The sequence below is a fragment of the Muntiacus reevesi genome, chromosome 11 (genome assembly GCF_963930625.1).
Source record: "Muntiacus reevesi chromosome 11, mMunRee1.1, whole genome shotgun sequence".
NCBI lineage: Eukaryota > Metazoa > Chordata > Mammalia > Artiodactyla > Cervidae > Muntiacus > Muntiacus reevesi.
In genome coordinates, this window is record NC_089259.1 from 34,444,433 (window position 1) to 34,456,825 (window position 12,393).

Consider the following 12,393-nt stretch of genomic DNA (forward strand, 5'->3'; position numbering starts at 1 on the left):
AGGTTTTGAGGGGATGCAGGAAACATGATCAGTGGATCGTGGGACCCTGCAGGCTGTAAGCCTCGGAGGAGGGAGGGTGTCAGTGGGGTGAGCTGGGAGGACAGGACGTGGAGTCAGAGGGTGAGATTCCCCCCTCCCAACCATGTTATTTTGAAAACTGAGCCAAACAAATTTGAAAGAATAGTATGATGAATACCTGAACATTCACCTAGATCCAGTCATTGTTCACATTTTGCCACATTTCCATGTAAAGTGTTTTGTTGAACCATTTGAAGGTAATGGCAGAAATTGTGGCATCTCACCCCTAAATACTTTGGCACTTTATTAAATGGCACTGGCTTTTTGAATGATTATTATTTTGTAGGTTGCTCTGAAATTGATACTTTTGCAGCTCTTAATGATTGCAGATATTGATAATGACTAGTTCTCCTTTGTCCACTGGAGTACTTAGCTGAGGTGTGGGAGAGAGTGGTCTAGAGGTAGCAGCTATGGCATCATCTCCTGACAAGCGGGGTACGTGAACGAGACCGACTGGGCAGGAGAGAAGGATATCTGGCTGGAGGAGGAGATGTGAGCAAGGAAGACATCTCCCTTGACCTCTAACCCCGGGGGGTGGGAGGACAGTGTGTGCAGTCTTCTAGGTCTGACCATGAGTTCCAGCCCTCTCCTCTGACCGCTCTGGTAACATCACAGAAACTGTTGTTTCACACTGCTGTGTGTCACTTGAGCAGAGAATGTATTTCCAGAGGTGGCGTGTGAGTATGTGTGTAGTCCATTCCTAGTAGCAGCTGGTTCACTCCGGCCTGTTGACTCAATGTATATGTAAACAGCACAAATTGAACACACTTAAAATATTCCTTTTGCAAGCTGAGTTCTGTTACTTTCTTTCCTTGTACTAATGTATAGACTAAACTAATTTTGTATTCAACATTTTCTCATACTATAGAATTCATCAGTTCGATTTCAAAAGAGTCAGATTTCTTCAGGAATCCAGGTAGAAAAGTACAAAAAAAATTATTTGCCAACACAAGGTAAGATAGTTGCATGATCTTTTTATAAAATATTTTAGAAATTTAAAGAGTGTAGTATTTACACCAACTTAATAGAAATAAGATATTGTAAATATAATTGAAGCCCCTATGTATCCTCCTTCCAGTTAATTTGCACCCAGACCACATTCCCTTTTTTATTTTTCATTCTTCTAGTACACTGTGTCCATAAATCAACGTAGTTTTGTGTCATACTCCATCCCTCTGCCATTTGCTTTCTCTCTCAGTATTTTAAGACCTACCCTCAGTAATATATATAAACTCCAGCTGTACATATTCCATGTATATTTGCCACAGTTAAACTGTCTTGTTGATGGGCATTCAAGTTTTCCATGTCTGTCACAGAATGAATAGGACAAGTCTTGGTCATGTGAGTTTCTCTCAGACAAATGTCAGGGGTAGGATATTGGGTCATATCAGGTTTGTCTCAGTTGAGGAGATGTTTGGGTTCGATCCCTGGGTTGGGAAGATCCCCTGGAGAAGAGAATGGCTACCCACTCCAGTATTCTGGCCTGGAGAAATCCATGGACTATACAGTCCTTGGGATCACAGAGAGTCGGACACAAATGAGCGACTTTCACTTCCCTTTGCAGTTTTTTTTTAAATTGTGAACAGAACATGCTCTTTGTGTTTGCTAACACATGATCTTCATACACTTTAATTTGGCCAGTGAGATGGGTGTGAAATGATGAGTCACTGTCATTTTAATATGCATTTCCCTGATTACTGATGAGGTAATGTGAGCATCTTTTGATTTTTAGTGGACATTTGAGTTTCCTCTTGTGAACTGCCTGTTCATCTCTTTTGCCCGTTTAAAACTGTGTGTCTGCTTGTAAGGTTTTGCTTATTAAAGTTAATTATAAGCACTGCCAGTATCTTCTACTTATCTATATTTAGCTTTTTGGTTTGTGTTTCTTTATACATGTGTTTTTCCTTTTAATATTGAATTAATCAATTTTTTTTAAAAAATGGTTTTTGCTTTTTGTGACTAAGAAATCCTTCTCAAACATCAAGTCACAAATACACTATTTTCATCTATGAACTTTTGTTTTCACAGCTGGGTCTTTAATCTGCTTGGAAGTTTTAGAAAGTATTTCTGTAAATTAAATTTATAGAAGTGGATATAACATATGTGATTTGAAAATGATAAAGGAAATATGAGTAACCACTTCCTACAGTAAGAATTAGCAACACCTCAGAACTGCCCACTCCGTGATCATATTACATTGCTTTTCCTTGAAAATAGTTTCTACTTTCATAGGTATAGTCCTAAAAAAAAAGTTTTACTTTTTTTGAACTTTCTGAGGAGTCAGTCATGCTGTATGTATTCCATTGTCTTCTTTCACTACGTGTTTTTGAGATTCAATCTTGTTGATCTAGTTCACTAATTTTCACTGCAAGGTAGTATTAGTATTCCATTTATGAATATATTACAGTTTGCTATTTTTCTGTTGATGGTTAAGTTTTTCTTAAGTTTTGGGATGTTAAACAATGATGCTGTGAACTTTCCTACATATTTCTGGTACACATTCATTTCTCTAAGACATATACCTAGGGCTAGTTACTGAGTAATTTGTAGGAATATCTTTAACAGATAGTGCCAAAATATTTTCCAAAGTGATTTTACTCTCACCAGCAATGTAAGTGCTTGCTTTGCTCCACATCTTGTTATTACTTGATTTTCAGAATTAAATTCATGCCAGTCTGTTAGGGGTGTATCTGTATCTCATAGTTTTAATTTGCATCACCATTACTAAATATGTTTAACACATTTGCTTGTGTTTAGTAGCTGTTCAGAATTCATCTTGTGAGAAGAAATTGATGAGATCTTTATTTTGTGGAGTTGTCTTTTTCTTTATTGTTTGTGGGAGGGGTCCCCACATCTTCATAATCCTATAACAGTTTCATATATTGCAGGTATCTTCTCCCAGTGTATAGCTAGTCTTTTTACTCTTTATATGTTAAAGATATAAAAAGTATCTTTTTAAATTGAAATATATCTGACATGTAACATTGTGTAAATCTGAGGTGTACATCATGTTGATTTGATGCATTTAGATATTGTAATGTGACTGTCAGTGTGGCCATACCTAGCACCTCTATTAAATCACATAGTTATGATTTCTTTTTTAGTGGTTGGAATAATTAAGATCTAGTCTTCTTAGCAAGTTTGATGATTATAGCATAGTATTGTTGTCTGTATTCACTACACTGTGCTTTGTATCTCTAGGACTTATTTACAGCTCACTGCACGTTGGCATACCCTAACTTCCACCTCCTAGCCCTTAGTAATCACCATTTTATTCTGTTTTAATGTGTGGCTTTTTGAAATTCCACATAAAAGTTATACCATACAGCAATATTCCCTGGTATATATGTACCACATTTTCTTCATTCATTCATGGAAGGGCACTTTAGGTTATTTCCGTATCTTGACTATTGTGAATAATACTGCAGTCAACATGGGAATGCATGTAATCTCTTCAGTATCCTGTTTCCATTTCCTTTGGATATATATATACTCAGAAGTGGAATTGCTGAATTGTATAGTAATTCTTTTCTTAATTTTTTGAGGAATGTACATACTGTTCCCTAGTGGCTGTACCAATTTGTATTCCCACCACCATTGTACAAGGGTTTCCTGTTCTCCACATCCTTGTTACCTAACAGGATAACACTTGTTATCGCTTGTCTGGGTTTTTTTTTTTTTTTTTTTTGATAGCCATTGATATGCATTTCTTTCATGAGTAGTGATGGTTGAGCATCTTTTCATGTACTTCTTGGACATTTGGATGCCATGTTTAAAGATATTGTCTAGTTAGTTCCTCTGCCCATTTTTATTTATTTTTTAAAAACAATCTCAAATTTTTAGTATACGTCCTGCCGAAGTGAGCACATAAACAATCTCAAATCTTTATTGTCTTCTTCATAAAACAAAACATGAAGCTTAAAACTGGATCACTTGGCCCTTTCTCTTATCTCCTCCCAGCCCAAAATACTTGCATCTCTTTTTTTTTTTTAATTGAACAATTCTGTTATTTAATTGAACCTTAATATTCCATAAGTTACATATTTATAACAGCAAATGTTGAAAGATAGATGAAAAGGAGAGATTATGTTCACTATGTAACCTACAATTTATTTATTTTTTTGTTTTTTGGTTTTTTTTTTTAATTTTTTTTATTAGTTGGAGGCTAATTACTTCACAACATTTCAGTGGGTTTTGTCATACATTGACATGAATCAGCCATAGAGTTACACGTATTCCCCATCCCGATCCCCCCTCCCACCTCCCTCTCCCCCCGACTCCTCTGGGTCCTCCCAGTGCACCAGGCCTGAGCACTTGTCTCATGCATCCCACCTGGGCTGGTGATCTGTTTCACCATAGATAATATACATGCTGTTTTTTCGAAACATCCCACCCTCACCTTCTCCCACAGAGTTCAGAAGTCTGTTCTATACTTCTGTGTCTCTTTTTCTGTTTTGCATATAGGGTAATCGTTACCATCTTTCTAAATTCCATATATATGTGTTAGTATGCTGTAATGTTCTTTATCTTTCTGGCTTACTTCACTCTGTATAATGGGCTCCAGTTTCATCCATCTCATTAGAACTGATTCAAATGAATTCTTTTTAACGGCTGAGTAATATTCCATGGTGTATATGTACCACAGCTTCCTTATCCATTCATCTGCTGATGGGCATCTAGGTTGCTTCCATGTCCTGGCTATTATAAACAGTGCTGTGATGAACATTGGGGTGCACGTGTCTCTTTCAGATCTGGTTTCCTCAGTGTGTATGCCCAGAAGTGGTATTACTGGGTCATATGGCAGTTCTATTTCCAGTTTTTTAAGAAATCTCCACACTGTTCTCCATAGTGGCTGTACTAGTTTGCATTCCCACCAACAGTGTAAGAGGGTTCCCTTTTTTCCACATCCTCTCCAGCATTTATTGCTTGCAGACTTTTGGATAGCAGCCATCCTGACAGGCGTGTAATGGTACCTCATTGTGGTTTTGATTTGCATTTCTCTGATGATGATTGATGTTGAGCATCTTTTCATGTGTTTGTTAGCCATCTGTATGTCTTCTTTGGAGAAATGTCTGTTTAGTTCTTTGGCCCATTTTTTGATTGGGTCATTTATTTTTCTGGAATTGAGCTTCAGGAGTTGCTTGTATATTTTTGAGATTAATCCTTTATCTGTTTCTTCATTTGCTATTATTTTCTCCCAATCTGAGGGCTGTCTTTTCACCTTACTTATAGTTTCCTTTGTAGTGCAGAAGCTTTTAAGTTGGTCCCGTTTGTTTATTTTTGCTTTTATTTCGAATATTCTGGGAGGTGGGTCATAGAGGATCTTGCTGAGATTTATGTCGAAGAGTGTTTTGCCTATGTTCTCCTCTAGGAGTTTTATAGTTTCTGTTCTTACATTTAGATCTTTAATCAACCATTTTGTGTTTATTTTTGTGTATGGTGTTAGAAAGTGTTCTAGTTTCATTCTTTTACAAGTGGTTGACCAGTTTTCCCAGCACCACTTGTTAAAGAGGTTGTCTTTTTTCCATTGTATATCCTTGCCTTCTTTGTCAAAGATAAGGTGTCCATAGGTTCGTGGATTTATCTCTGGGCTTTCTATTCTGTTCCATCGATCTATATTTCTGTCTTTGTGCCAGTACCATACTGTCTTGATGACTGTGGCTTTGTAGTAGAGTCTGAAGTCAGGCAGGTTGATTCCTCCAGTTCCATTCTTCTTTCTTAAGATTACTTTGGCTATTCGAGGTTTTTTGTATTTCCATACAAATTGTGAAATTATCTCTTAATAACGAGCATTCTCTTAGATATGCAGTTGAGCTCAACGCCTCAATGCATTCAAGCCTCAGTATAATCTTTGTAGTTTTAGCCTTTTTCTGGAAAATCGGCGTAGTCTGCCCACCATGGCCCCTCTGCTTCCTGTCATGACGCTGGTTTCCTTGGGGATGCAGAGAATCCTTGCTTATCTTGTTCTGGGTCACTTTTGGGGGTTGGTGCTTGCTATACTTAGTTCAGTGGCCTTTAGGAACGTTCACCGTGTTTTCGAGAGTGCTGCCAGCACAGAAAGCCCTCAACCCATTTTTAAATCGTATTTTTTTGTGCTTTGTTTTTTAATTATTGAATTGTATGCGTTCTTTAGGGCCTCCCAGGTGGTGCTAGTGGTAAAGAACCCACCTGCCAGTGCAGGAGACATAAAGAGACATGGGTTTGATCCCATGGTTGGGAAGATGCGCAGGAGAAGGGCATGGGACCCCACTCCAGTGTTCTTACCTGGAGAATCCCTTGGACAGAGGAGCCTGATGGGCTACAGTCCATAGGGTTGCAGAGTTTTACATGACTAAAATGCATGCATGAGTTCTTTATATATTTTGTATATTAACTTTTAATTTGATAGATGGTTTATAAAAAATTTCTCTCATTCTGTGGGTTATTTGTTGATTGTTTCTTTGCTGGGCAGAAACTTTTAAGTTTGCTTTTGGTGTTTGTGCTTTTGATGTTATATCCAAGAAATTATTGCCAAGACTGTTGTTAAGGAGCTTCTTTCTTATGTTTTGCTCTAGAACTTTTACAGTACCAGGTCTTATGTTTAAGACTGATTCATTTTGAGTTCATTTTGTGAGTGGTGTGAGAGAGATCCAATTCCATTTTTCTGCATGTGTTCAGTTTTTGCACTGCTTTATAAAGGGACTGTGCATTTCCCCCCATTGGGTGTGCTTGACTCCCTTGTTGACTATTAGTTGATTGTATATGTGGGGGTTTTTTTCTATTCTGTTCTATGGGCGTTTACATTAGTTGATCATTGATATGTAAGGACTTAAACTGCCATCCTATTGATTGCTTTCTTTTGGTTTTCTATTTCCATTGTTCCCCCCCCCTTCTGCCTACTTCTGTAAACTTTTTTTCTCATGGTGTTGTGCTTCATCGCTTGTTTTGTTGTATTTGTGGATTAACTGTAGATTTTTGCTTGTGGTCACTATGTGACCTACATAAAACATCTCACAGATAAAACAATCTGCTGTATGCGATTAGCAGCTTACCATTATAAAGGCTCCACTACCCTTTTATGTTTTGATGTCACAATTTGCCTTTTCTATGCTCTGATTTCAGTAACATTACAGTAGCTTGAGTTTTTGGTTTTTTTGCAGCACTGCATAGCCTGCGGGGCCTTAGTTCCTCCATCAGGGACCGAACCTTTACCTCCTACAGTGGAAGTGCAGAGTCTCACCACTGGACTTTCAGGGAGTTCCATAGCTGGAGTTTTAAAAAATATTCTTTTCCTTTAAACGTTATACTGTAATTAGGTGACTTAGGTTTTTTCTTTTCATCTGACTGTACATGTTCACATTTACCAATGTGTTGTGTACTTTCATGTTGTCTTGTTGCTGGTTAGCATCTTTTTGTTTCTACTTGAAGATCTCCTTTCAGCATTTTGTGTAGTGTCTTGTAGGTCAAGTGATGCTGAACTACCTCAGTTTTTGTCTGGGAAAGCCTTTATTTCCCATTCATATCTGAAGGATAACTTTGCAAGATAAAGTAGTCTGGGTGGGCAGTTTTTGTTTGATACTTGGATATGTCGTTTTCCTCTCTTGGCCTGTGGGTTTCTGCTGAGAAATCCACTTAGAGCCTAAGACTGTGCTTTCATAGGTTACTTCTTTTTTTCCCCTGGCTGCCTTGAAGGTTTATTATCATTAATTTAGAAGTTCTCACCTATTATTTCTTTAAATAATAAAAGCTCTGGTTTCTTTAAACTCTGTGCCCCTTTCTACCGCTCCTCTTCTGAAACAATAGTTAATTCAAGTATTTGCCCTTCTAGTGGAAATCCAGTAGCTCTTGTTGGCTTTCTTAGTTTCATCTGCTTTTCTATCTGTATTATTCTTGAATTCGTGTTTTCCAAGTCACTTGTTTTTTCCATCTGGTCTGCTCTGCAATAGATGCTCTCTCTTGGCATTCATCATCTGTCATCAAATTCTTTACCTCCAGAATTTGAAGTGGCACATACTTCCTTAACAAAGCTTTTATGACTTCATTGGTTCCTTCAATTCACCAGGCTGGCTGCTAGAAACCTTTCTTTTGTTTTCCAGGAGGTAGGGCCATCGGTCAAGTTTGTGCTTCCTTCCCTGTCCACAGACTGACTGTGGCCTATTTTCTGAGCACTCCACACAGACACACAAGGAGCTGGCAGTAGTGGGGGTGTGGGTTCAGGGTTTTGAGGTGCCCGTGGGCCCACGGGGCGATCCTTGAGTGGAATGGGTGGACCTCCGGTAGAGGTCCTGCAGTGGACAGCAGGAACTGCATCCTTCCATGCCCATGATGTTCTTACCTGCTCCCCTCCTCTTTTCCTGACTGCCGTGTTGTGGAGGTCCAGTCCCTCCTCAGAAGTTCAGGTGCTCCTGGAGAGAAAGTGGCTTCTAAGCCACATGGCAGGCAGCTGGACAGCCACTCCCCACTCAAGCTTTCCGTGTCCTCCTCAGGAGAGATCATCTGCCACCACAACACAGCTCAGGTCTGTGCACTGTCCCATGGGCTGGGGGCAGCTCTGTCGGGTTTCCCTCTGCTCTGCATACAAACTCATCTCTGTCCTGTGCTGGTAGCCTGCTCGTCTACCCTGGATGTCTTCAGGTCCACTCTCTCCAGGTTTTTCCTCCCATAGTGAGTGGGAATGGGGCGGGTTTGCTGAGTCCCTTGTGTCTACAGCTTCTACTGAGGTCTGGTCTGTCTTCAGATGCACAGGTGGGCAAGAGTCCCCCCAGATCCCTGGGTATAAGGCACTGGGGCACTTTTGTTCAGTTACAAATGTCAAGTTAGTTGTTAAGGGGAAAGAGGAATGGCTTAACTGCCATGATGCTGATGTCATCTTAAAAGTTCCCCAATTTCTTTAATGTAGTTGAATTTTACTTCTTTATGGGTAGTCCTTTTGCCTATAAAATGAGAATATTAGTCTCTTCTGTGGAGGGTGGTTACAGGGTTCAGAGGTGATGTTAACACAGAGCTCAGACTGCAGTGTGCTTTTTGTGCCTGTGACATGGAGGAAGTTGGTCATTTAGCCAGAACCTGTGTGCGCTCCTTGCTTCCTTTTATCTTTACTCGCCGTCCCCCCCACATTCCCATCCGTCCTTAAACTAATCCTCGGATGTTGATGTTTTCTGAATCGATTAAGTAGGTTGAACCGTATGACATTGCTAGTACCTGGCAACTTGGGATCCTTGGGTCTGTTATTTGACACAGCACACACTGCCGTCTCCACACACGCCCATGCCTGCTTAGTGGACCCTCAGCCTCTGCTCTGCTCCATTCGTGGAGCACTCAGGATCCATTCTGGTTTTTTACACTTAAGCCAGATCCTGGCACTTGAGCTTGAAACCCTTCAAATTTAGGACTACTATCCATTGGCATATAGGAAGACATTAGAACTTTAGTGCCTTGTAAACCTAACTTCGGTTTGTTGTTGCTGTGGTGGTCTGGTGTCTGTGTGCGCGTGTGCACACGTGTGCTTATTTTATAATGTGTGTTTTCCTAATGCACGATACAATTGGGTGTATAGGTCATGATCTAAAAAGTTTAGACCATAGCCATTAGGTCTATCCAGTTTCTTTTTCAAGCCAGATTCTCTGTGTCTTTCTGGATGCTTCCACTCTTTGTTCTCCATTTCTGCCCTCTTAACTAAAGGCCCTGGTGACTATCTCCAGAACACCTTCAGGTTCATCTGTTAGGTTGGTTGAGCACTTCTTTCTCCAGAAAGAGGTTGTAAACTTTCAGAAAACAGATACTGTCTTTGTCTTTCTTGGTCATCAAGACTTAAGTATTTGAATAAGCATTTTAATTTATATAATGAAGAACTAGGAATTAGTAAAGAAAAATACTAAAACTTTCTTAAATAATGGGTAAAGAAGAGTGAACTAAGGAAATATTTGACTATAGTATTGAGTCAACTTAAATCTTCCAATTAAATAATCAAACTAACTGGCAATAATATTCTAACAGGCAATCCATCTCAAAGATCCAAGTCTGAGCCTCGTGATTTAGGCAGCTCAGAGAAGGGACAGGTAAATCTTTGTTTTTATATATTCAGACATATTTCTTAGGCTTACAGTTGATTAGTGAACTGGTTTAAGTTTCAAAACCATTTATAAAGGAAGCTTTTTACTTAACATCATAAAGGTTTTCTATACAACAGCAACACTAGTCATAGAATCCTATAATAGTGACATCTGACTTTTAAGTGTTAAGTTTTAGCTGCTTGAGATTTTTATTTCATGTCATATAGCACAGACTAAGAGCCTCCTGTCCTTATAGACGGCCTCACCCAGGGAGCTGCCTGAACCAGTGAACTTTTCAGATCCTGATTATAAAGAGGAGGATGAAAAAGAGGAAATTCAGGGAGAAATCAGCCATCCTGATGGAAAGGTTACCTTTTCTTTTTTTAATGAATTCTATAAAAAAATAAACATGGGTTAAAATATAGTTGCAACAGATTCTGAAATCATTGACTTTTGAGACTTGATGGGGCTTAAGGTCTTCAATGCTTTGGCACATGTCCTCAGCCTGAACCTTTGGACTCCTCTGAAAACACTTGATAAATGAAAATGCATTTAGTTGCTATTTCTAACTGAGAGATGCAACAAGAGGAGGAGTACAGTCCCTTCGTTGAAACTTCTTGTTCTTGCCCCATACATGGCTGAATGCCTTCGTAATCCCTTGTACTTATAAAAGCCTCAGTTCTATGCCCTGCCCCTCCTTAAATATTTCCTGGATTAGCTGCTTCTCTGCTCCATCCCAACAGTATTATTCCTGTGCTTGGGAAAGGTTCTGAGTGGAAACAGCCTGGCTGGGTGCTCCAGTTAAAGAATGAAGGACAAGGGAAGGGACATAAACAGGGTTTGTTACTGAGGCGGCGGTGAGAGGATTTTTCCTTAGGTTTCTAGAACATGTACTCTCTAGGTTCTTTGATCCACTTTAATAGAAATGAGAAGGTGGAAGTTCACTGTGAATTGTGAGGAATGAGTGAAGGACAAAGACCAGCAATCAGAAGAAAGTTGTTACCTCTATCCTAGTTTTCCTGTACACTCTACTTTCAGTTCAGTTCAGTTGCTCAGTCGTGTCCGACTCTTTGTGACCCCATGAACCGCAGCACACCAGGCCTCCCTGTCCATCACCAACTCCCGGAGTCCACCCAAACCCATGTCCATTGAGTCGGTGATGCCATCCAACTGTCTCATCCTCTGTTGTCCCCTTCTCCTCCTGCCCTCAATCTTTCCCAGCATCGGGGTCTTTTCAGATGAGTCAGCTCTTCGCATGAGGTGGCCAAAGTATTGGAGTTTCAGCTTCAGCGTCAGTCCTTCCAATGAACACCCAGGACTGATCTCCTTTAGGATGGACTGGTTGAATCTCCTTGTAGTCCAAGGGACTCTCAAGAGTCTTCTCCAATACCACACTTCAAAAGCAACACTCTACTTTTGGGTAACAAATTGTTGACGAGGAAGTGTTTTCTTTTTTTGAAGAGGAATGAGAATATTAGGATATCACCAGTGTACAAGGTCTAATGAAAGGAAAGGTCTTGGGCAGCAGTCATCAGTGGCTGCTGAAACCTCAGATGAAAGGTGGATGGGTCTCATGATGCCACCCAGTCAGGGCTGAGGTCGTGAGGCAGCTGTGTACTTACTGAATTTCTGGACATGCTGTCATACAGAGCCCACTGCTGTACCTAAAAGGCATTCGTCAGAATAATTCACCTGGAATGTAATCAAGCCTTTAGAGTAACTACTGGGTTTTTTAAGGAAAAACAGGATATGAGAACATGTTAACTGACACAAAAATAGAAAAGCAATTGGCCAGATCCAGAATGTGGTCAATATTATAAGTTCAGTGACTCAGTTCCTTCAACAGTTGGCATTAAAATGGGGAAAGGAAGGGACCATTAAAAATTGAGACTGGAGAGACACATCAACCCAAGTGTGTGTGGACTTTGTTTTCATCCATATTCAAGTAAACTGTACAAAGCCTATTTTTTTTGGTGAATTTATGAAAAACAGTGTGAAGGTTATGATATAATGAGGGAATTACAGTTTGTTAGGGATGGTAATAGTTTCCTTCTGATTGCTGGTCTTTGTCCTTCACTCATTCCTCACAATTCACAGTGTTCCAGTAGAGAGATCTGTTGAAGTGTTTACAGCTGAAGTGATAATCTGAAGTTTGCCTAAAAAAAACAACTGAAAAGCTTGGGGGGAATAGGTGACTTAAGAATGGACATGACGTGCTAATAGGTGAAGTTGATTGTTTTGAATTGGAACTTTTCTCTCTGAGAAATGTTTTAATTTTTATTAT

At 39.6% G+C, this 12,393-nt stretch overlaps 1 protein-coding gene across 3 annotated transcripts in view; it reads left to right on the plus strand.

Annotated features, from left to right (window-relative positions):
- Window positions 1–12,393, plus strand: part of CENPJ (centromere protein J) — a 39,480-nt gene that overhangs the window by 24,572 nt on the left and 2,515 nt on the right. For all 3 annotated transcript variants that reach the window (XM_065902248.1, XM_065902250.1, XM_065902249.1), the window contains 3 exons: window positions 947–1,031; window positions 10,054–10,115; window positions 10,366–10,476. In XM_065902248.1, coding sequence (XP_065758320.1) covers window positions 947–1,031; window positions 10,054–10,115; window positions 10,366–10,476 — 258 coding nt within the window. The remainder of the gene's footprint in view (window positions 1–946; window positions 1,032–10,053; window positions 10,116–10,365; window positions 10,477–12,393) is intronic.